Genomic DNA, 25,867 nt, shown 5'->3' on the forward strand with positions numbered 1-25,867 from the left:
GTCCTATTGATTCCTATGGGGTCCTATTGGGTCTTATGGGGTCTCTATGGGGTCCTATGGGGTCTTATGGGGTCCTATGGGGTCTCTATGAAGTCCTATTGATTCCTATGGGGTCTTATGGGGTCTTATGGGGTCTCTATGGGGTCTATGGGGTCTATGGGGTCCTATGGGGTCTTATAGGGTTTTATGGGGTCTATGGGGTCTCTATGGGGTCCTATGGAGTCCTATGGGGTGGTATGGGGTCTTATAGGGTCTTATGGGGTCCTATTGATTCCTATGGGGTCTATGGGGTCCTATGGGGTCTTATAGGGTTTTATGGAGTCCTATGGGGTGGTATGGGGTCTTATAGGGTCTTATGGGGTCCTATTGATTCCTATGGGGTCTTATGGGGTCTTATGGGGTCTCTATGGGGTCTTATGGGGTCCTATTGATTCCTATGGGGTCTTATGGGGTCTCTATGGGGTTCTATGGGGTCCTATGGGGTTCTATGGGGTTAATGGGGTTCTATGGGTCTCTATGGGGTTCTATGGGGTTTCTATGGGGTCCTATGGGGTCTTATGGGGTCCTATTGATTCCTATGGGGTCTTATGGGGTCTTATGGGGTCCTATGGGGTCCTATGGGCTCTCTATGGGGTCTATGGGGTCTTATGGGGTCTCTATAGGGTCTTATGGGGTCTTATGGGGTCTTATGGGGTCCTATAGGGTCCTATGGAGTTCTATGGGGTCTTATGGGGTCCTATGGGGTCCTATTGATTCCTATGGGGTTTTATGGGGTCTCTATAGGGTCTTATGGGGTCCTATGGGGTCCTATAGGGTTCTATGGGCCCCCATTCAATCCTATGGGGCTCCGAGTGTTTCCGAAGTGAACCCGAGCGCTTCCGAAGAGTTCCGAAGTCTAAATCGAAAGAACCCGGAAGTAAACCGGAAGTCCTTCCGAAAACACCCGAGCGCTTCCGAAGAGTTCCGAAGTCGATCTCCTTCAAACCCGGAAGTAAACCGGAAGTCGCATCAAGACGACCCGAGCGCTTCCGAACAGTTCCGAAGATACCCGAAGCGAACCGGAAGTGACGCCACCAACCCGGAAGTAAACCGGAAGGCCCATCGGGAGGCTCGTCTTGACGCCGAACCGGCTCCGTAGAGCGGCCGAACTTCGGCTTTTTTCGGCTTTTTTCGGCTATTTTCGGTTATTTACCGGAGATGGAGAAACAAGGACGGGTGGATTGTCCGGCTTTACCGGCTGGGTGGAAGAAAGAGGAAGTTATAAGGAAATCGGGGCTGAGCGCCGGGAAAAGCGACGTCTATTACTTCAGGTAACGGGGGCGGCTTCGGGCGGCTTCGGAAACGATCGGAAACGATCGGAAATGTTCGGAAATGTTCGGAAACGTTCGGGTCTTTTCGGCTCTTTTCGGGTCCCATTGGGTTCTATGGGGGTCTATGGGGTCTATGGGGTCCTATGGGGGCGGGTTCGGCTCGGTTCGGAAACGATCGGAAAACTTCGGAAAACTTCGGAAACGTTCGGGTGTTTTCGGCTCTTTTCGGCTCTTTTCGGGTCCCATAGGGTCCTATGGGGTCCTATGGGGGCCGGTTCGGCTCGCTTCGGAAACGATCGGAAAACTTCGGAAACGTTCGGGTCTTTTCGGCTCTTTTCGGGTCCCATAGGGTTCTATGGGGTCCTATGGGGTCCTATGGGGTCCTATGGGGTCCTATAGGGTCCTATGGGGGCGGGATCGACTCGGTTCGGAAACGTTCGGCTATTTCCGGAGATCTTCGGAAATGATCGGAAAACTTCGGGTCTTTTCGGGTTCTATAGAGTTCTATGGGGTCCTATGGGGTCCTATGGGATCCGGTTCGGCTCGCTTCGGAAACGATCGGAAACGTTCGGAAAACTTCGGAAAACTTCGGCTCTTTTCGGGTTATTTCGGCTCTATAGAGTTCTATGGGGTCCTATGGGGTTCTATGGGGTCCTATAGGGTTCTATGGGGTTATATAGGGTCCTATGGGGTCTATGGGGTCTTATAGGGTCCTATGGGGTCCTATGGGATCCTATGGGGCTCTATGGGGTCCTATGGGGCTCTGTGGGGCTCTATGGGGTCCTATAGGGTTCTATGGGGTCTTATAGGGTTCTATGGGGTCCTATAGGGTCCTATGGGGTCCTATGAGTCTCTATGGGGTCCTATAGGGTTCTATGGGGTCCTAAAGGGGTCTATGGGGTCTCTATGGGGCTCTATGGGGTCCTATGGGGTCCTATGGGGTCCTATGGGGTTCTATAGGGTCCTATGGGGCTCTATGGGGTCCTATGGGGTGTCTATGGGGTCTTATAGGGTTCTATAGGGTCCTATAGGGCTCTATAGGGTCTTATAGGGTTCTATGGGGTCCTATAGGGTTCTATGGGGGTCTATGGGGTCCTATGGGGGCCGGTTCGGCTCGGTTCGGAAACGATCGGAAACGTTCGGAAACGTTCGGAAATGTTCGGGTTATTTCGGGTTCTATAAGGGTCTATGGGGGTCTATGGGGTCCTATGGGGTCCTATGGGGGCGGGTTCGGCTCGGTTCGGAAAACTTCGGAAACGTTCGGAAACGTTCGGGTCTTTTCGGGTCTTTTCGGCTCTTTTCGGTTTCTATAGAGTTCTATGGGGGTCTATGGGGTCCTATGGAGTCCTATGGGATCCGGTTCGGAAACGTTCGGGTATTTTCGGAAATGTTCGGAAAAGTTCGGCTACTTTCGGGTTTTTTCGGGTCCGATAGAGTTCTATGGGGTTCTATGGGGTCCTATGGGGGCGGGTTCGGCTCGGTTCGGAAACGATCGGAAAACTTCGGAAAACTTCGGAAAACTTCGGGTCTTTTCGGGTCTTTTCGGGTTCTATAGAGTTCTATGGGGTCCTATGGGGTCCTATGGGGGCGGCTTCGGCTCGGTTCGGAAACGATCGGAAGACTTCGGAAAACTTCGGAAAACTTCGGAAAACTTCGGAAAACCTCGGGTTTTTTCGGCTCTTTTCGGGTTATTTCGGGTCCCATAGAGTTCTATGGGGGTCTATGGGGTCCTATAGGGTCCTATGGGATCCGGTTCGGAAACGATCGGAAAACTTCGGAAACGTTCGGCTCTTTTCGGCTCTTTTCGGCTCTTTTCGGGTCCGATAGAGTTCTATGGGGGTCTATGGGGGTCTATGGGGTCCTATGGGGGCCGGTTCGGCTCGCTTCGGAAACGTTCGGGTATTTTCGGAAATGTTCGGAAAACTTCGGCTCTTTTCGGGTTATTTCGGGTTCTATAGAGTTCTATGGGGGTCTATGGGGTCCTATGGGGGCCGGTTCGGCTCGGATCGGAAACGATCGGAAAACTTCGGAAACGTTCGGAAAAGTTCGGGTCTTTTCGGCTCTTTTCGGGTCTTTTCGGGTTGTATAGAGTTCTATGGAGTCCTATGGGGTCCTATGGGGTTCTATGGGGTCCTATGGGTCTCTATGGGGTCCTATGGGGTCCTATGGAGCCCTATGGGGCTCTGTGGGGGTCTATGGGGTCCTAAGGGGTCTCTATGGGGTCCTATGGGGCTCTATGGGGTCCTATAGGGTTCTATAGGGTCTTAAAGGGTTCTATGGGGTCTTATAGGGTTCTATGGGGTCCTATAGGGTTCTATGGGGTCTTATAGGGTTCTATAGGGTCTTATAGGGTTCTATGGGGTCTTATAGGGCTCTATAGGGTCTTATAGGGTTCTGTGGGGTCCCATAGGGTTCTATGGGGTCCTATGGGGGCGGGTTCGGCTCGCTTCGGAAACGTTCGGAAAACTTCGGAAAACTTCGGAAAACTTCGGGTCTTTTCGGCTCTTTTCGGTTTCTATATAGTTCTATGGGGGTATATGGGGTCCTATAGGGTTCTATGGGGTCTTATAGGGTCCTATGGGGGTCTGTGGGGTCCTATGGGGTCTCTATGGGGTCCTATGGGGCTCTATGGGGTCCTATAGGGGTCTATGGGGCTCTATGGGGCTCTATGGGTCTCTATGGGGTCCTATGGGTCTCTATGGGGTCCTGTGGGGGGTCTATGGGGTTATATGGGGTCCTATGGGGCTCTATGGGGTCCTATGGGGTTTTATGGGGCTCTATGGGGCTCTATGGGGTCCTATGGGGTTTTATGGGGCTCTATGGGGTCCTATGGGGTTTTATGGGGTCCTATAGGGCTCTATGGGGTCCTATGGGTCTCTATGGGGTCAATGGGAGGGAACGGAAGAGAAACAAAGGGGATTTCGGGGTCGAAAATGGGCTTTTTGGGGTCATTTTATAGGATTTTAGGGTCCGAATTGTGCCTTATAGGGTTTAGTCCACCCTATATTTCGTATTTAGGGTCAAAATGGGACATTTTGGGCTAAAAAACATCAATTTTAGGGCTAAAAAAGGCACTTTTGAGGCCTAGTCTCCTGTATTGAGGCCTAGTCTCCTGTATTGAGGCCTACCTTCCTAATAGGGTTTCTTATAGGGTTTTTATAGGGTTTTATAGGTTTTTAGGGTCAGAATTGGGTCTTATAGGGTTTAGTCCATCCTATATTTCATATTTAGGGTCAAAATGGGTGATTTTGGGGTGAAAAAAGCCAATTTTGGGGCTAAAAAAGGCACTTTTGAGGCCTACTTTCCCGTATTGAGGCCTACCTTCCTTATAGGGTTTCTTATAGGGTTTTTATAGGGTTTTATAGGGTTTTAGGGTCCGAATTGTGCCTTATAGGGTTTAGTCCACCCTATATTTCATATTTAGGGTCAAAATGGGTAATTTTAGGGTGAAAAAAGCCAATTTTGGGGCTAAAAAAGGCACTTTTGAGGCCTAGTCTCCTGTATTGAGGCCTAGTCTCCTGTATTGAGGCCTACTTCACTTATAGGGTTTCTTATAGGGTTTTTATAGGGTTTTATCGGGTTTTAGGGTCAGAATTGAGTCTTATAGGGTTTAGTCCACCCTATATTTCATATTTAGGTTCAAAATGGGTTATTTTAGGGCGAAAAAAGCCAATTTTGGGGCTAAAAAAGGCACTTTTGAGGCCTACTCTCCTGTATTGAGGCCTAGTCTCCTGTATTGAGGCCTACTTCACTTATAGGGTTTCTTATAGGGTTTTTATAGGGTTTTATAGGGTTTTAGGGTCAGAATTGTGCCTTATAGGGTTTAGTCCACCCTATATTTCATATTTAGGGTCAAAATGGGACATTTTGGGCTAAAAAACATCAATTTTAGGGCTAAAAAAGGCACTTTTGAGGCCTACTTTCCTGCGTTGAGGCCTACTTCACTTATAGGGTTTCTTATAGGGTTTTTATAGGGTTTTATAGGGTTTTAGGGTCAGAATTGTGCCTTATAGGGTTTAGTCCACCCTATATTTCATATTTAGGTTCAAAATTGGTTATTTTTGGGCAAAAAAAGCTGATTTTGGGGCTAAAAATGGCACTTTTGAGGCCTACTTTCCTGCGTTGAGGCCTACTTCACTTATAGGGTTTTTTATAGGGTTTTTATAGGGTTTTTATAGGGTTTTAGGGTCAGAATTGGGTCTTATAGGATCTTTTCCACCCCATATTCATATTTAGGGTCTAAATGGGTAATTTTAGGGTCAAAAAAGCCAATTTTGGGGCTAAAATAGGCACTTTTGAGGCCTAGTCTCCTGTATTGAGGCCTACTTCACTTCTAGGGTTTCTTATAGGGTTTTTATAGGGTTTTATAGGGTTTTAGGGTCAGAATTGGGTCTTATAGGGTCTAGTGTACCCTATATTCATATTCAGGGTGAAAAAGGGTTATTTTGGGGTGAAAAAAGCCAAATTTGGGGCTAAAAAAGGCACTTTTGAGGCCTAGTCTCCTGTATTGAGGCCTAGTCTCCTGTATTGAGGCCTACTTCACTTATAGGGTTTTTTATAGGGTTTTTGGGGTCATTTTATAGGGTTTTAGGGTCAGAATTGGGTCTTATAGGGTTTAGTCCACCCTATATTTCATATTTAGTGTCAAAATGGGTGATTTTAGGGCGAAAAAAGCCGATTTTGGGGCTAAAAAAGGCACTTTTGAGGCCTACTCTCCTGTATTGAGGCCTAGTCTCCTGTATTGAGGCCTACTTCACTTATAGGGTTTCTTATAGGGTTTTTATAGGGTTTTGTAGGGTTTTAGGGTCAGAATTGAGTCTTATAGGATCCTTTCCACCCTATATTTACATTTATTGTCAAATTGGGGTATTTTAGGGTGAAAAAGGCAGATTTTGGGGCAAAAAAAGGCACTTTTGAGGCCTACTTTCCTGCGTTGAGGCCTACTTCACTTATAGGGTTTCTTATAGGGTTTTTATAGGGTTTTATAGGGTTTTAGGGTCAGAATTGGGTCATATAGGGTTTAGTCCACCCTATATTTCATATTTAGGGTCAAAATGGGTGATTTTAGGGCCAAAAAAGCCAATTTTGGGGCTAAAAAAGGCACTTTTGAGGCCTAGTCTCCTGTATTGAGGCCTAGTCTCCTGTATTGAGGCCTACTTCACTTATAGGGTTTTTATAGGGTTTTATAGGGTTTTAGGGTCAGAATTGTGCCTTATAGGGTTTAGTCCATCCTATATTTCATATTTAGGGTCAAAATGGGCTATTTTAGGGCGAAAAAAGCTGGTTTTGGGGCTAAAAAAGGCACTTTTGAGGCCTAGTCTCCTGTATTGAGGCCTAGTCTCCTGTATTGAGGCCTACCTTCCTAATAGGGTTTTTTATAGGGTTTTTATAGGGTTTTATAGGTTTTTAGGGTCAGAATTGGGTCTTATAGGGTTTAGTCCACCCTATATTTCATATTTAGGGTCAAAATGGGTTATTTTGGGCTAAAAAACATCAATTTTAGGGCTAAAAAAGGCACTTTTGTGGCCTAGTCTCCCGTATTGAGGCCTACTTCACTTATAGGGTTTCTTATAGGGTTTTTATAGGGTTTTATAGGGTTTTAGGGTCAGAATTGAGTCTTATAGGGTCTAATGTACCCCATATTTCATATTTAGGGTCAAAATGGGTTATTTTAGGGTGAAAAAAGCCAATTTTGGGGCTAAAAAAGGCACTTTTGAGGCCTACTTTCCTGTGTTGAGGCCTACCTCACTTATAGGGTTTCTTATAGGGTTTTTATAGGGTTTTATAGGGTTTTAGGGTCAGAATTGTGCCTTATAGGGTTTAGTCCACCCTATATTTCATATTTAGGGTCAAAATGGGTAATTTTAGGGCGAAAAAAGCCAATTTTGGGGCTAAAAAAGGCACTTTTGAGGCCTACTTTCCTGCGTTGAGGCCTACTTCACTTATAGGGTTTCTTATAGGGTTTTTATAGGGTTTTTATAGGGTTTTAGGGTCAGAATTGGGTCATATAGGGTCTAGTCCACCTTATATTTCATATTTAGGGTCAAAATGGGTAATTTTGGGCTAAAAACATCAATTTTAGGGCTAAAAAAGGCACTTTTGAGGCCTACTTTCCTGCGTTGAGGCCTACATCACTTATAGGGTTTCTTATAGGGTTTTTATAGGGTTTTATAGGGTTTTATAGGGCTTTAGGGTCCGAATTGTGCCTTATAGGGTTTAGTCCATCCTATATTTCATATTTAGGGTCAAAATGGGTTATTTTTGGGCAAAAAAAGCTGGTTTTTGGGCTAAAAAAGGCACTTTTGAGGCCTACTCTCCTGTATTGAGGCCTAGTCTCCTGTATTGAGGCCTACTTCACTTATAGGGTTTCTTATAGGGTTTCTTATAGGGTTTTTATAGGGTTTTATAGGGTTTTAGGGTCCGAATTGGGTCTTATAGGATCTTTTCCACCCCATATTCATATTTAGGGTCAAAATGGGACATTTTGGGCTAAAAACATCAATTTTAGGGCTAAAAAAGGCACTTTTGAGGCCTACTCTCCTGTATTGAGGCCTAGTCTCCTGTATTGAGGCCTACTTTCCTAATAGGGTTTCTTATAGGGTTTTTTATAGGGTTTTTATAGGGTTTTATAGGGTTTTAGGGTCAGAATTGTGCCTTATAGGGTTTAGACCATCCTATATTTCATATTTAGGGTCAAAATGGGTTATTTTAGGGTGAAAAAAGCCAATTTTGGGGCTAAAAAAGGCACTTTTGAGGCCTAGTCTCCTGTATTGAGGCCTACTTCACTTATAGGGTTTCTTATAGGGTTTTTATAGGGTTTTATAGGGTTGTAGGGTCAGAATTGTGCCTTATAGGGTTTAGTCCAGCCTATATTTCATATTTGGGGTCAAAATGGGACATTTTGGGCTAAAAAACATCAATTTTAGGGCTAAAAAAGGCACTTTTGAGGCCTACTCTCCTGTATTGAGGCCTAGTCTCCTGTATTGAGGCCTACCTCACTTATAGGGTTTCTTATAGGGTTTTATAGGGTTTTAGGGTCCGAATTGGGCCTTATAGGGTTTAGTCCATCCTATATTTCATATTTAGTGTCAAAATGGGTGATTTTAGGGCGAAAAAAGCCAATTTTGGGGCTAAAAAAGGCACTTTTGAGGCCTACTCTCCTGTATTGAGGCCTAGTCTCCTGTATTGAGGCCTACTTCACTTATAGGTTTTTTTATAGGGTTTTTATAGGGTTTTAGGGTCAGAATTGAGTCTTATAGGGTTTAGTCCACCCTATATTTCATATTTAGGGTCAAAATGGGTGATTTTGGGGTCAAAAAAGCCAATTTTGGGGCTAAAAAAGGCACTTTTGAGGCCTAGTCTCCTGTATTGAGGCCTAGTCTCCTGTATTGAGGCCTACTTCACTTATAGGGTTTCTTATAGGGTTTTTATAGGGTTTTATAGGGTTTTAGGGTCAGAATTGTGCCTTATAGGGTTTAGTCCATCCTATATTTCATATTTAGGGTCAAAATGGGCTATTTTGGGGCAAAAAAAGCCGATTTTGGGGCTAAAATAGGCACTTTTGAGGCCTACTCTCCTGTATTGAGGCCTAGTCTCCTGTATTGAGGCCTACTTCACTTATAGGGTTTCTTATAGGGTTTTTATAGGGTTTTATAGGGTTTTAGGGTCCGAATTGGGTCTTATAGGGTTTAGTCCATCCTATATTTCATATTTAGGGTCAAAATGGGTGATTTTAGGGCGAAAAAAGCCAATTTTGGGGCTAAAAATGGCACTTTTGAGGCCTACTTCCCCGTGTTGAGGCCTACTTCACTTATAGGGTTTTTTATAGGGTTTTTATAGGGTTTTATAGGGTTTTATAGGGTTTTAGGGTTTTAGGGTTCGAATTATGCCTTATAGGGTTTAGTCCATCCTATATTTCATATTTAGGGTCAAAATGGGTTATTTTAGGGTAAAAAAAGCCGATTTTGGGGCTAAAAAAGGCACTTTTGAGGCCTACTTTCCCGTATTGAGGCCTACTTCACTTATAGGGTTTTTTATAGGGTTTTTATAGGGTTTTATAGGATTTTAGGGTCAGAATTGAGTCTTATAGGGTCTAATCCACCCTATATTTTATATTTAGGGTCAAAATGGTTAATTTTGGGGCAAAAAAAGCCAATTTTGGGGCTAAAAAAGGCACTTTTGAGGCCTACTTTCCCGTATTGAGGCCTACTTCACTTATAGGGTTTCTTATAGGGTTTTTATAGGGTTTTATAGGGTTTTAGGGTCCGAATTGTGCCTTATAGGGTTTAGTCCACCCCATATTTCATATTTAGGGTCAAAATGGGTAATTTTAGGGTAAAAAAAGCCGATTTTTGGGCTAAAAAAGGCACTTTTGAGGCCTAGCCTCCTGTTTTGAGGCCTACTTCACTTATAGGGTTTCTTATAGGGTTTTTGGGGTCATTTTATAGGGTTTTTGGATCACATTTGGGTCTTATAGGGTCTACTGTGCCCTATATTCATATTCAGGGTGAAAAAGGGTTATTTTGGGGTGAAAAAAGCCAAATTTGGGGCTAAAAAAGGCACTTTTGAGGCCTACTCTCCTGTATTGAGGCCTAGTCTCCTGTATTGAGGCCTACTTCACTTATAGGGTTGTTTATAGGGTTTTTAGGGTCATTTTATAGGATTTTAGGGTCCGAATTGTGCCTTATAGGGTTTAGTCCATCCTATATTTCATATTTAGGGTCAAAATGGGTTATTTTGGGGCTAAAAAACATCAATTTTAGGGCTAAAAAAGGCACTTTTGAGGCCTAGTCTCCTGTATTGAGGCCTAGTCTCCTGTATTGAGGCCTACTTCACTTATAGGGTTTTTTATAGGGTTTTTAGGGTCGTTTTATAGGGTTTTAGGGTCAGAATTGGGTCTTATAGGGTCTAGTGTACCCTATATTCATAGTTAGTGTCAAAATGGGTTATTTTGGGGGGAAAAAAGCCAATTTTGGGGCTAAAAAAGGCACTTTTGAGGCCTACGCTCCTGTATTGAGGCCTAGTCTCCTGTATTGAGGCCTACTTCACTTATAGGGTTGTTTATAGGGTTTTTATAGGATTTTATAGGGTTTTTGGGTCAGAATTGGGTCTTATAGGATCTTTTCCACCCCATATTCATATTTAGGGTCTAAATGGGTGATTTTAGGCCAAAAAAGCCAATTTTGGGGCTAAAAATGGCACTTTTGAGGCCTAGTCTCCCGTGTTGAGGCCTACTTCACTTATAGGGTTTCTTATAGGGTTTTTATAGGGTTTTTATAGGGTTTTATAGGGTTTTAGGGTGAGAATTGGGTCATATAGGGTCTAGTTTACCCTATATTTCATATTTAGGGTCAAAATGGGTGATTTTAGGGCAAAAAAAGCCAATTTTGGGGCTAAAAAAGGCACTTTTGAGGCCTACTTTCCTGCGTTGAGGCCTACTTCACTTATAGGGTTTTTTATAGGGTTTTTATAGGGTTTTATAGGGTTTTATAGGGTTTTAGGGTCAGAATGTTGCCTTATAGGGTTTAGTCCACCCTATATTTCATATTTAGGGTCAAAATGGGTTATTTTGGGGTCAAAAAAGCCAATTTTGGGGCTAAAAATGGCACTTTTGAGGCCTACTCTCCTGTATTGAGGCCTAGTCTCCTGTATTGAGGCCTACATCACTTCTAGGGTTTTTTATAGGGTTTTTATAGGGTTTTATAGGATTTTAGGGTCCGAATTGTGCCTTATAGGGTTTAGTCCATCCTATATTTCATATTTAGGGTCAAAATGGGACATTTTGGGCTAAAAAACATCAATTTTAGGGCTAAAAAAGGCACTTTTGAGGCCTAGTCTCTTGTATTGAGGCCTAGTCTCCTGTATTGAGGCCTACTTCACTTATAGGGTTTCTCATAGGGTTTTTATAGGGTTTTATAGGGTTTTAGGGTCCGAATTGTGCCTTATAGGGTTTAGTCCATCCTATATTTCATATTTAGTGTCAAAATGGGTAATTTTAGGGCCAAAAAAGCCAATTTTGGGGCTAAAAAAGGCACTTTTGAGGCCTACTTTCCTGTGTTGAGGCCTACTTCACTTATAGGGTTTCTTATAGGGTTTTTATAGGGTTTTTGACCCTTTTAACACCTTCAGCCCTACAGGGAAGAAGTTCCGGAGTAAACCTCAACTCGCTCGATATCTCGGTAACGCCGTCGATTTGAGTTGTTTCGATTTCCGCACGGGGAAAATGATGCCGTCCAAATTACAGAAGAATAAACAGAGGTTAAGGGGAGACGCCATGCAAGCCAATAAGGTGAGCGACCCTATAAGATACTATAGGATCCCATAAGACCCTATAAGACCCTATAAGACCCCATAGGAAACAATAGGACCCCATAGGATCCCATAAGACCCCATAGACCCCATAGGACCCCATAAGACCCTATAAGACCCTATAAGACCCTATAAGACCCCATAGGAAACAATAGGACCTCATAGGACCCCATAGAACCTATAAGACCCTATTAGACCCCATAGGAAACAATAGGACCCCATAAGACCCTATTAGACCCCATAGGACCCCATAGAACCCATAAGACCCTATAAGAACCCATAGAACCCATAGGAAACAATAGGACCCCATAGAATCCCATAAGACCCCATAGGAACCAATAGGACCCCATAAGACCCCATAGGATCCCATAAGACCCCATAGGATCCCATAAGACCCCATAGGATCCCATAAGACCCCATAGGAACCAATAGGATCCTATAAGACCCCATAGGACCTTATAAGACCCTATAAGACCCCATAGGATCCCATAAGACCCTATAAGACCCCATAAGACCCCATAGGAAACAATAAGACCCTATAAGACCCCATAGAACCCATAAGACCCTATAAGAACCCATAGGACCCCATAAGACCCCATAAGATCCCATAGGATCCGATAAGACCCCATAAGACCCCATAAGACCCTATTAGATCCCATTAGACCCTATAAGACCCCATAGAACCCATAAGACCCTATAAGACCCTATAAGACCCCATAAGACCCCATAAGACCCTATAAGATCCTATAAGACCCCGTAAGACCCCATAAGACCCCATAGGACCCCATAAGACCCCATAGGACCCCATAAGACCCTATAGGACCCCATAGACCCCATAGACCCCATAGAACCCCATAAGACCCCATACGACCCTATTAGACCCCATAAGACCCTATAAGACCCCATAAGACCCTATAAGACCCTGTAAGACCCCATAGGACCCCATAAGACCCTATAAACCCCATAGGATCCCATTAGACCCTATAAGACCCCATAGAACCCATAGGAAACAATAGGACCCCATAGAACCCATAAGACCCCATAGAACCCATAGGACCCCATAGGACCCTATAAGACCCTATAAGACCCCATAGGATCCCATAAGACCCTATAAGACCCCATAGAACCCATAAGACCCCATAGGAACCAATAGGATCCTATTAGACCCCATAGACCCCGTAAGACCCTATAAGACCCCATAGGAAACAATAGGACCCCATAGGACCCCATAGAACCCATAAGACCCTATAAGACCCCATAGAACCCATAAGACCCCATAGGACCCTATAAGACCCCATAGGACCCCATAAGACCCTATTAGACCCCATAAGACCACATAGAACCCATAAGACCCTATAAGAACCCATAGAACCCATAGGAAACAATAGGACCCCATAGAACCCATAAGACCCCATAGGACCCTATAAGACCCCATAGAAACCAATAGGACCCTATAAGACCCTATTAGACCCTATAAGACCCCATAGAAGCCATAAGGCCCTATTAGACCCTATAAGACCCCATAGAACCCATAAGACCCCATAGGAACCAATAGGATCCTATTAGACCCCATAGACCCTGTAAGACCCTATAAGACCCCATAGGAAACAATATGACCCTATAAGATCCCATAAGACCCTATAGGACCCCATAAGACCCCATAAGACCCCATAGGAAACAATAGGACCCCATAGGACCCACAAGACTCTATAGGATCCCATAGAAACCCATAAGACCCTATAGGACCCCATAGAACCCATAGGACCCCATAAGAACCTATAAGACCCTATAAGACCCCATAGGATCCCATAAGACCCTATAGGACCCTATAGACCCCATAGAGACCCCATAGGACCTTATAAGACCCCATAGGACCCCATAAGACCCTATAGAACCCATAAGACCCCATAGGACCCTATAAGACCCCATAGGACCTTATAAGATCCTATAAGACCCCATAGGAAACAATAGGACCCCATAGGATCCTATAAGACCCCATAAGACCCCATAGAACCCATAGGACCACATAGGACCCTATAAGACCCTATAAGACCCCATAGGACCCTATAAGACCCTATAAGACCCCATAAAAACCCTATAAGACCCCATAAGACCCCATAGACCCCATTAAACCCCATAGGATCCAATGGAGCCCCATAGACTCCCATTGGATTCCATTATATAGCGCCACCTAGTGGCCGCTAATGGTATTGCAGCCCCCATAGGAATCAATGGCTCCCATAGACTCCCATTATAGCGCCCCTAGTGGCCGCTAATGGTATTGCAGCCCCCATAGGAATCAATAGGACCCTATAAGACCCTATAGGGCCGATCCTATATGGGATTTCTTATAGGATTTCTCGATTTCTATGGGGTTTCTTATAGGATTTCTCGATTTCTATGGGGTTTCTTATAGGATTTGGGTCCTTCTATGGGATCTGGGTCCTTCTATGGGATTTCTATGGGGTTTCTTATAGGATTTGGGTTCCCTATAAGACCCATTAGACCCCATAAGACCCTATAAGAACCCATAGGACCCTATAAGACCCTATAAGAACCCATAAGACCCTATAAGACCCCATAGGACCCTATAACACCCTATAGGACCCCATTAAACCCCATAGAACCCCATAGAACCCCATAAGACCCCATAAGACCCCATCGGACCCCATAGGACCCCATAGAAACCCTATAAGACCCCATAGGATCCCATAGAGCTCCATAGGATCCAATGGAGCCCCATAGACTCCCATTGGATTCCATTATATAGCGCCACCTAGTGGCCGCTAATGGTATTGCAGCCCCCATAGGAATCAATAGGACCCTATAAGACCCCATAGAGACCCCATAGAGACCCCATAGACCCTATATAGACCCTATAGGACCCTATAGGACCCCACAGACCCTATAGGACCCCATAAGACCCCATAAGACCCTATGAGACCCCATAGAGACCCTATAAGACCCCATAGAACCCCATAGGACCCCATTAAGCCCCATAAGACCCTATAGGACCCCATAGAGCCCCATAGAGACCCCATAGAACCCCATAGAGACCCCATAGGACCCCATAGACCCTATATAGACCCTATAGGACCCCATAGACCCTATAGGACCCCCATAGAACCCCATAGAGACCCCATAGAGACCCCATAGGACCCCATAGACCCTATAAGACCCCATAAGACCCCATAAGACCCCATAGACCCCATTAAACCCCATAGGATCCAATGGAGCCCCATAGACTCCCATTGGATTCCATTATATAGCGCCCCCTAGTGGCCGCTAATGGTATTGCAGCCCCCATAGGAATCAATAGAGCCCCATAGGAATCAATGGCTCCCATAGACTCCCATTATAATCTGCTATAGCGCCCCCTAGTGGCCGCTAATGGTATTGCAGCCCCCATAGGAATCAATAGGACCCCATAAGACCCCATAGGACCCCATAGACCCCATAAGACCCTATAAGACCCCATAAGACCCCATAGAGACCCCCTAAGACCCCATAAGACCCTATAAGACCCCATAGACTCCCATTATAACCCCATAAGACCCCATAGAACCCCATAAGACCCCATAGGACCCCATAAGACCCCATAAGAACCCAGAAGACCCCATTAAACTCTATAGGACCCCATAAGACCCCATAGGACCCCATAGGATCCCATAGAGCTCCATAGGATCCAATGGAGCCCCATAGACTCCCATTGGATTCCATTATATAGCGCCACCTAGTGGCCGCTAATGGTATTGCAGCCCCCATAGGAATCAATGGCTCCCATAGGAATCAATGGCTCCCATAGACTCCCATTATAGCGCCACCTAGTGGCCGCTAATGGTATTGCAGCCCCCATAGGAATCAATAGGACCCTATAAGACCCCATAAGACCCCATAGGACCCTATAAGACCCTATAAGACCCCATTAGGCCCTATAAGACCCCATAGGACCCCATAAGACCCCATAAGACCCCATAAGACCCCATAAGATCCTATAGGACCCCATAGAGAACCATAGAGCCCCATAGGATCCCATAGGACCCCATTAGACCCCATAGGATCCCATAGACTCCCATTGGATTCCATTATATAGCGCCACCTAGTGGCCGCTAATGGTATTGCAGCCCCCATAGGAATCAATAGAGCCCCATAGGAATCAATGGCTCCCATAGGAATCAATGGCTCCCATAGACTCCCATTATAGCGCCACCTAGTGGCCACTAATGGTATTGCAGCCCCCATAGGAATCAATGGCTCCCATAGACTCCCATTATAGCGCCCCCTAGTGGCCACTAATGGTATTGCAGCCCCCATAGGAATCAATAGGACCCTATAAGACCCTATAAGATCGTCCCTTAAGACCCCAGTCCCCTATTTAACCTTATAGGGTTTCTTTTATAGGGTAAACCCGACCTCAATACGGCTCTTCCCATCCGTCAGACCGCGTCCTTATATGGGACCCCATAAGACCCCATAGAGACCCTATAAGACCCCATAGAACCCCATAGGACCCCATTAAACCCCATAAGACCCCATAGAGACCCCATAGGATCCCATTAAACCCCATAGGACCCCATAGAGACCCCATAGAACCCCATTAAACCCTATAGGATCCTATAGACCCCCATAGACCCCATTAAATCCCATAAGACCCCATAGAGACCCATAGGACCCCATTAACTCCCATAGACTCCCATTATAATCTGCTATAGCGCCCCCTAGTGGCCACTAATGGTATTGCAGCCCCCATAGGAATCAATAGGACCCTATAAGACCCCATAGAGACCCCATAGAGACCCCATAGACCCTATATAGACCCTATAGGACCCCATAGACCCTATAGGACCCCCATAGAACCCCATAGAGACCCCATAGAGACCCCATAGGACCCCATAGACCCCATAGGATCCCATAAGACCCTATAGGACCCCATAAGACCCCATAGAACCCTATAGACCCCATAGAGACCCCATAGGACCCTGTAAGACCCCATAGAGCCCATAGGACCCTATAAGACCCTATAAGACCCCATAGAAAACAATAGGACCCCATAGGATCCTATAAGACCCTATAAGACCCCATAGAACCCCATTAGACTCCATAACTCCCCATTAAACCCCATAGGATCCCATAGAGTTCCATTGGATTCCATTATATAGCGCCCCCTAGTGGCCACTAATGGTATTGCAGCCCCCATAGGAATCAATAGAGCCCCATAGGAATCAATGGCTCCCATAGACTCCCATTATAGCGCCCCCTAGTGGCCGCTAATGGTATTGCAGCCCCCATAGGAATCAATAGAGCCCCATAGACTCCCATTATAGCGCCCCCTAGTGGCCACTAATGGTATTGCAGCCCCCATAGGAATCAATAGGACCCTATAAGACCCTATAAGACCCCAATCCCCTATTTAACCTTATAGGGTTTCTTTTATAGGGTAAACCCGACCTCAATACGGCTCTTCCCATCCGTCAGACCGCGTCCATCTTCAAACAACCCGTCACCAAAGTCACCAACCACCCCGATAACAAGGTCAGGGCCGACCCGCAACGACTGGCCGAGCAACCCCGACAGGTAAGAAAACCCTATAAGACCCTATAGGATCCTATAAGACCCTATAGGACCCCATAGGAATCAATAGGACCCCATAAGACCCCATAGGATCCTACTGGACACCATAAGACCATATAGAACCCATAGGAATCAATAGGACCCCGTAGGACCCCATAAGACCCCATAGAACCTATAAGATCCTATAAGACCCTATAAGACCCCATAGGACCCTATAAGACCCTATAGGATCCCATAAGACCCCATAAGACCCCATAGACTCCATAGGAATCAGTAGGACCCTATAAGACCCCATAGACCCCATAGGAATCAATAGGACCCTATAAGACCCCATAGACCCCATAGGAATCAATAGGACCCCATAAGACCCCATAAGATCCTATAAGACCCTATAAGACCCCATAAGACCCCATAAGACCCCATAGGAATCAATAGGACCCCATAGGATCCCATAAGACCCTATAAGACCCTATAGGACCCCATAGAACTCATAAGACCCCATAGGAATCAATAGGACCCCATAAGACCCCATAGGACCCCATAGGAATCAATAGGACCCCATAAGACCCCATAGACCCTATAAGACCCCATAAGACCCCATAGGAATCAATAGGACCCCATAAGAACCCATAGACCCCATAGGAATCAATAGGACCCCATAAGACCCCATAGGAATCAATGGGACCCCATAAGACCCCATAGGACCCCATAGGACTCAATAGGACCCCATAAACCCCATTAGACCCCATAGGACCCCATAGGACTCAATAGGACCCCATAAGACCCTATAAGACCCTATAGGATCCTATAAGACCCCATAAGACCCCATAGACCCCATAGGAATCAATAGGACCCCATTAGACCCTATAAGACCCCATAAGACCCCATAGGAACCCATAGGAATCAATAGGACCCCATAAGACCCCATAGACCCCATAGGACCCCATAGGACCCAATGAGACCCCATAAGACCCTATAAGACCCCATTGGAATCAATAGGACCCCATAAGACCCCATAGAACCCATAAGACCCTATAAGACTCCATAGGACCCCATAGGAATGAATAGGATCCTATAAGACCCCATAGGCCCTATAAGACCCCATAGGACCCTATAGACCCCATTGGACCCCATTGGAATCAATAGGACCCCATAAGATCCCATAGGATCCAATAGGACTCCATTGGAATCAATAGGACCCTATAAGACCCCATAGAACCCATAAGACCCCATAAGACCCTATAGGATCCTATAAGACCACATAGGATCCAATAGGAATCAATAGGACCCCATAAGACCCCATAGAACCTATAAGACCCCATAGGAATCAATAGGACCCCATAAGAACCCATAGGACCCCATAAGACTCCATAGGAATCAATGGGACCCCATAAGACCCCAAAGACCCCATAAGACCCCATAGGAATCAATAGGACCCCATAGGACCCTATAAGACCCTATAAGACCCCATAAGACCCCATAGGAATCAATAGGACCCCATAGGATCCTATAAGACCCCATAAAACCCCATAGAACCCTATAAGATCCCATAGGAATCAATAGGACCCCATAAGACCCCATAGGACCCTATAAGACCCTATAAGACCCTATAGGATCCTATAAGACCCCATAGGACCCCATAAGACCCTATAAGACCCCATAGGATTCAATAGGACCCTATAAGACCCCATAGAACCTATAAGACCCCATAAGACCCCATAGACCCCATAAGACCCTATAAGACCCCATTGGACCCCATAGGACCCTATAAGACCCTATAAGACCCCATAGGACCCCATAGGAATCAATAGGACCCCATAAGACCCTATAAGACCCCATAGAACCCCATAAGACCCTATAAGACCCTATAAGACCCCATAGGAGCTCATAAGACCCCATAGGAATCAATAGGACCCCATAAGACCCCATAGGAATCAATAGGACCCCATAAGACCCCATAGGAATCAATAGGATCCCATAAGACCCTATAAGACCCCATAAAAACCCCATAAGACCCCATAGGATCCCATAGGATCCCATAGAGCTCCATAGGATCCAATGGAGCCCCATAGACTCCCATTGGATTCCATTATATAGCGCCCCCTAGTGGCCGCTAATGGTATTGCAGCCCCCATAGGAATCAATGGCTCCCATAGGAATCAATGGCTCCCATAGGAATCAATGGGACCCCATAGGAATCAATGGCTCCCATAGGAATCAATGGCTCCCATAGACTCCCATTATAATCTGCTCTAGCGCCCCCTAGTGGCCGCTAATGGTATTGCAGCCCCCATAGGAATCAATGGGACCCTATAAGACCCCATAAGACCCCATAGGAATCAATAGGACTCGCTGAATATTCATGACTATATGAATATTCATGAGTCCGCACCCAATGGGGCCCCTATTATAGGCAAGGGGGCGGGGCTTGGCGCCATATATGGGAATGTGGGCGGAGCTAATGAATGCATGCATAATTAATGAGCCCTATGTAAGTTTATGGGGGCTATTAGTATATAGGGGTCTATAGGGAATGGGGATGAGGTTATGAATATGCTAATGAGCGAATGCATAATTAATGAGCCCTATGTAAGTCTATGGGATCCTATTGAAGTCAATGGAACCAATAGGAACCAATGGGAACCAATGGGAAGGAGGGGGGTGGGGGTCAATGAATATTAACGAGGCTTATGAATATTAATGAGTATGCTAATGAGTGAATGCATAATTAATGAGGCCATTGGGGCCTATTGGGCCCCCATTGAAGCTAATGGAGGGGATATGGAGGGGTGGGGCGGGGGCTGATGAATATTAACGGTGCTTATGAATATTAATGAGGCTTATGAATATTAATGAGATGCAAATGAACCCCCCCAGCTGTTCTGGGAGAAGAGGCTTCGAGGGCTGAGCGCGTCCGACGTGGGGCAGGAGATATTGAAAGCAATGGAGCTGCCCAAAGGGCTGCAAGGTGAGCTTAGACCCCATAGGACCCCATAGGACCCCATAGGACCCTATAGGACCCCATAGGACCCCATAGACCCCATAGAGACCCCATAGATCCCATAGACCCCATAGACCCCATAAGACCCCATTAAACCCCATAGGATCCCATAGCGCCCCATAGACCCCATAGGACCCCATAGAACCCCATAGAGACCCCATAGGACCCCATAGGACCCCATAGAGACCCCATAGACCCCATAGAGACCCATAGGACCCCATAGGACCCCATAGACCCTATAAGACCCCATAAGTCCCCATAGGATCTAATAAGACCGATTAGACCTCATAGAGACCCCATAGAACCCCATAGACCCCATAGAAACCCCATAGGACCCCATAGACCCCATAGGACCCTATAAGACCCCATAAGACCCCATAGGACCCTATAAGACCCTATAGGACCCCATAGACCCCATAGAAGCCCCATAGACCCCATAGACCCCATAGAACCCCATAGGACCCCATAGAAACCCCATAGACCCCATAGACCCCATAGGATCCCATAGACCCCATAGACCCCATAGAGACCCTATAAAACCCCATAAGACCCTATAGGACCCCATAAGACCCCATAGGACCCTATAAGACCCTATAGGACCCCATAAGACCCCATAGAGACCCCATAGACCCCATAGAGACCCTATAAAACCCCATAAGACCCTATAGGACCCCTTAAGACCCCATAGACCCCATAGAGACCCCATAGAGCCCCATAGGACCCCATAGAACCCCATAGGACCCCGTAGGACCCCATAGGACCCCATAGAACCCCATAGGACCCCATAGAGACCCCATACGACCCCATAGAAACCCCATAGACGCCATAAGACCCCATTAAACCCCATGACCCAAAATGGGTCAAAAAACCCCAAATTTGGGTCAAAAAACCCCAAAATTGGGAAAAATTGCAGAATATCGTAAAAAATCCTCAAAAAAATCATAAAAAAATCCAAAAAAATCCCAAAAAAATACCAAAAAAATCCCAAAAAATCCCAAAAAATCACTAAAAATCCCCAATATCCCAAAATACCCAAAATGGGTCAAAAAACCCCAAATTTGGGTCAAGAAACCCCAAAAATGGGCAAAATTACAAAAAATCCCGAAAAATACCCCAGGAAATTAAAAAAAAAATCCTAAAAAATACTAAAAAAATCCGAAAAAATCCCAAAAAATCACAAAAAATCCCATAAATCCCATAATATTCAAAATGGGTAAAAAAACCCCAAATTTGGGTCAAAAAACCCCAAAATTGGTCAAAATTGCAAAATATCGTTAAAAATCCTCAAAAAAATCATAAAAAAATGCAAAAAAATCCTAAAAAAATCCTGAAAAATCCAAAAAAATCCCATAAATCCCATATTAGTTAAAATACCCCAAAATGTCCCAAAAATGGGTCAAAAAACCTCAATTTTGGGTCAAAAAACCCCAAAATTGGTTAAAATTGCAAAATATCGTTAAAAATCCTCAAAAAAATCGTAAAAAAATCCCAAAAAATACCAAAAAAAATCCTAAAAAATCCCAAAAAATCCCAAAAAATCACTAAAAATCTGCAATATCCCAAAATACCCAAAATTGGTTAAAAACCCTCAAAATTGGGTTAAAAAACCTCAATTTTGGGTCAAAAACCACCAAAATTCAGCTAAAATTCGCCCTTGAAAAAACCCTTAAAAATACCCCAAAAAATACCCAAAAAAATCCCAAAAAAATCCCAAAAATTCCTTAGGGTCTCCTCTATAAACCTATAAAATGAAATTGACCCAAAATTGCCTTTTTTCACCCCAAAACCCCTCAGCTTTAGGCCCGGTTCCGGATGACGTGACGTTACTATCAGCCGTAGCCAGCGCCAATGAAAACCTCCTAAAATACCCCAAAAAATACCCCAAAAAATCCCAAAAAATACCAAAAAATACCCAAAATTGGTTAAAATACACAAAATGGGGGAAAATAGCTAAAAATGGAGGAAAATAGGTAAAAAATTGGGTAAAAATACCAAAATTGGGTAAAATAGGAAAATACCGTAAAAATGCCGTAAAAAATCCATAAAAAATCCGTAAAAAATCCTAAAAAATCCCAAAAAAATCCCAAAAAGTTCCAAAAAATGCCCAAATCCCAAGATGATCCAAAATTGGTCAAAAATCCCCAAATTTGGGTCAAAAAACCCAAAAATTGGGTAAAATTGCAAAATATCGTTAAAAATCCTCAAAAAATCCTCAAAAAATCCTAAAAAAATCCCAAAAAAATACCAAAAAATCCCATAAATCCCATATTAGTTAAAATACCCCAAAATGTCCCAAAAATGGGTTAAAAAACCTCAATTTTGGGTCAAAAAACCCCAAAATTGGGTCAAAAATCCCATAAATTCGCTCTACTAAAAAACCCTTAAAAATACCCTAAAAAATGCCCCAAAAAATCCCCAAAAAATCCTAAAAAATCCCTAAAAATCCCCAATATCCCAAAATACCCAAAATTGGTTAAAAAAACACAAATTTGGGTCAAAAAACCCCAAAAATGGTCAAAATTACAAAAAATACCGAAAAATACCCCAGGAAATTAAAAAAAAAATCCTAAAAAATACTAAAAAAATCCCAAAAAATCCCAAAAAATCACAAAAAATCCCATAAATCCCCAAATATTCAAAATGGGTCAAAAAACCCAAAATTTGGGTCAAAAAACCCCAAATTTGGGCAAAAATCCCACTAAAAATCCCCAAAATCAAGGTGGGAAAAAACCCCTTAAAAATACCCTAAAAAATACCCGAAAAAATCCCAAAAAAATACTAAAAATTCCTTAGGGTCTCCTCTATAAGGTTGTATAATAATTTTGACCCAAAATTGCCTTTTTTCACCCCAAAAACCCTCAGCTTTAGGCCCGGTTCCTGATGACGTGACGTTACTATCAGCCGTTGCCAGCGCCAATGAAAACCTCCTAAAATACCCCAAAAAATACCCCAAAAAATCCCAAAAAATACCAAAAATACCCAAAATTGGTTAAAATACACAAAATGGGGGAAAATAGCTGAAAATGGGGTTAAAAAGCTAAAAAATGGGGTAAAAAAGACCAAAATTGGGTAAAATTGGAAAATACCGTAAAAATGCCCTAAAAAATCCGTAAAAAATCCTAAAAAATCCTAAAAAATCCCAAAAAATCCCAAAAAATCCCAAAAAATCCCCAAAAATGCCCAAATGCCAAAATGATCCAAAATTACCCAAAATTGGTTTAAATCCCCCAAATTTGGGTCAAAAAACTCCAAAAATGGGCAAAATTACGAAAAATACCGAAAAATACCCCAGGAAATTTAAAAAAAAATCCTAAAAAATACTAAAAAAATCTGAAAAAATCCCAAAAAATCAGTAAAAATTCCATAATTCCCAAATTATCCAAAATGGGTCAAAAAACCCCAAATTTGGGTCAAAAAACTCAAAAATTGGGTAAAATTGCAAAATATCGTAAAAAATACTCAAAAAATACTCAAAAAAATCAAAAAAAATCCCAAAAAAATGCCAAAAAATCCCAAAAAATCCCAAAAAATCTCCAATATCCAAAATTGATTGAAAATATCCCAAATTGGTAAAAAATGTCATAAAAATGGGTAAAAAAATGCCAAAATTGGGCAAAATTACGAAAAATCCCTAAAAATTCCCAAAAAAATCCTAAAAAAATTCTTAAAAATTCTAAAAAAATCCCAAAAAATCCCAAAAAATCCCAAAAAATCCCATAAATCCCATAATATTCAAAATGGGTCAAAAAACCCTAAATTTGGGTCGAAAAACCCCCAAAATTGGGTAAAATTTCAAAATATCGTTAAAAATCCTCAAAAAAATCGTAAAAAAATCCAAAAAATCCCCAAAAAAATCCTAAAAAATCCTAAAAAATCCCCAAAAATCCCATAAATCCCATATTTGGTAAAATACCCCAAAATGTCCCAAAAATGGGTCAAAAAACCTCAATTTTGGGTCAAAAAACCCCAAAATTGGGTCAAAAATCCCATAAATTCGCTCTACAAAAAAACCCTTAAAAATACCCCAAAAAATGCCCGAAAAAATCCCCAAAAAATCCTAAAAAATCACAAAAAATCCCTAAAAATCCCCAATATCCCAAAATACCCAAAATAGGTCAAAAAACCCCAAATTTGGGTCAAAAAACCCCAAAAATGGGCAAAATTACAAAAAATCCCGAAAAATACCTCAGGAAATTAAAAGAAAAATCCTAAAAAATACTAAAAAAATCCGAAAAAATCCGAAAAAATCCCAAAAAATCCCATAAATCCCATAATATTCAAAATGGGTCAAAAACCCCCAAATTTGGGTCAAAAAACCCCAAAATTGGGTAAAATTGCAAAATATCGTTAAAAATCCTCAAAAAAATCGTAAAAAAATCGTAAAAAAATCCTAAAAAAATCCTAAAAAATCCCATAAATCCCATATTAGATAAAATACCCCAAAATGTCCCAAAAATGGGTAAAAAAACCTCAATTTTGGGTCAAAAAACCCCAAAATTGGGTAAAATTGCAAAATATCGTAAAAAATCCTCAAAAAATCCTTAAAAAATCCTAAAAAAATCCTATAAAAAATCGGAAAAAATCCCAAAAAATCAGTAAAATTCCCCAAGTCCCAAAATTATCCAAAATGGGTCAAAAACCCCAAATTTGGGTCAAAAAACCCCAAAATTGGGTAAAATTGCAAAATATCGTAAAAAATCCTCAAAAAATACTCAAAAAATCCTAAAAAAATCCTAAAAAAATCGGAAAAAATCCCAAAAAATCAGTAAAAATCCCTAAATCCCAAAATTATCCAAAATGGGTCAAAACCCCCCAAAAATGGGTCAAAAAACCCCAAATTTGGGCAAAAATCCCACTAAAAATCCCCAAAATCGAGGTGGGAAAAAAACCCTTAAAAATACCCTAAAAAATACCCGAAAAAATCCCAAAAAAATCCCAAAAATTCCTTAGGGTCTCCTCTATAAACCTATAAAATTGAATTGACCCAAAATTGCCTTTTTTCACCCCAAAAACCCTCAGCTTTAGGCCCGGTTCCGGATGACGTGACGTTACTATCAGCCGTAGCCAGCGCCAATGAAAACCTCCTAAAATACCCCAAAAAATACCCCAAAAATCCCCAAAAAATCCCAAAAAATCCCAAAATTGGTTAAAATACACAAAATGGGGGAAAATAGCCAAAAATGGAGGAAAATAGGCAAAAAATGGGGTAAAAAAGACCAAAATTGGGTAAAATTGGAAAATATCGTAATAATGCCCTAAAAAATCTGTAAAAAATTCGTAAAAAATCCTAAAAAATCCCCAAAAAATCCCAAAAAATCCCAAAAAATCCCAGAAAATGCCCAAATCCCAAAATGATCCAAAATTACCCAAAATTGGTTTAAATCCCCCAAATTTGGGTCAAAAAACCCCAAAAATGGGCAAAATTACAAAAAATCCCGAAAAATACCCCAGGAAATTTAAAAAAAAATCCTAAAAAATACTAAAAAAATCCGAAAAAATCCCAAAAAATCAGTAAAAATCCCTAAATCCCAATATTATCCAAAATGGGTCAAAAATCCCCAAATTTGGGTCAAAAAACCCCAAAATTGGGTAAAATTGCAAAATATCGTTAAAAATCCTCAAAAAATACTCAAAAAAATCCAAAAAAATACACAAAAAATCCTAAAAAATCCCAAAA

General features: G+C 43.1%; 1 protein-coding gene across 9 annotated transcripts in view; it reads left to right on the top strand.

Annotated features, from left to right (window-relative positions):
* Window positions 1-1,080: 1,080 nt before the first annotated feature.
* MBD2 (methyl-CpG binding domain protein 2) overlaps window positions 1,081-25,867 on the top strand; it is a 42,607-nt gene continuing 17,820 nt past the window's right edge. For 2 of the 9 annotated variants that reach the window (XR_014939480.1, XM_085529167.1), the window contains exons 1-4: window positions 1,812-1,912; window positions 11,439-11,598; window positions 17,055-17,192; window positions 20,067-20,157. Coding sequence is in view for 8 of the 9 variants with exons in the window: in XM_085529167.1 (XP_085385293.1) it covers window positions 1,827-1,912; window positions 11,439-11,598; window positions 17,055-17,192; window positions 20,067-20,157 (475 nt within the window). In the remaining variant the exon portion in view is untranslated. The other 7 variants (XM_085529169.1, XM_085529170.1, XM_085529173.1 and 4 more) reach the window with 7 other exon arrangements.

This window comes from Coturnix japonica, chromosome Z, assembly GCF_054131305.1.
Source record: "Coturnix japonica strain WE chromosome Z, WE-NBRP24, whole genome shotgun sequence".
In the NCBI taxonomy this organism is placed as follows: Eukaryota; Metazoa; Chordata; class Aves; order Galliformes; family Phasianidae; genus Coturnix; species Coturnix japonica.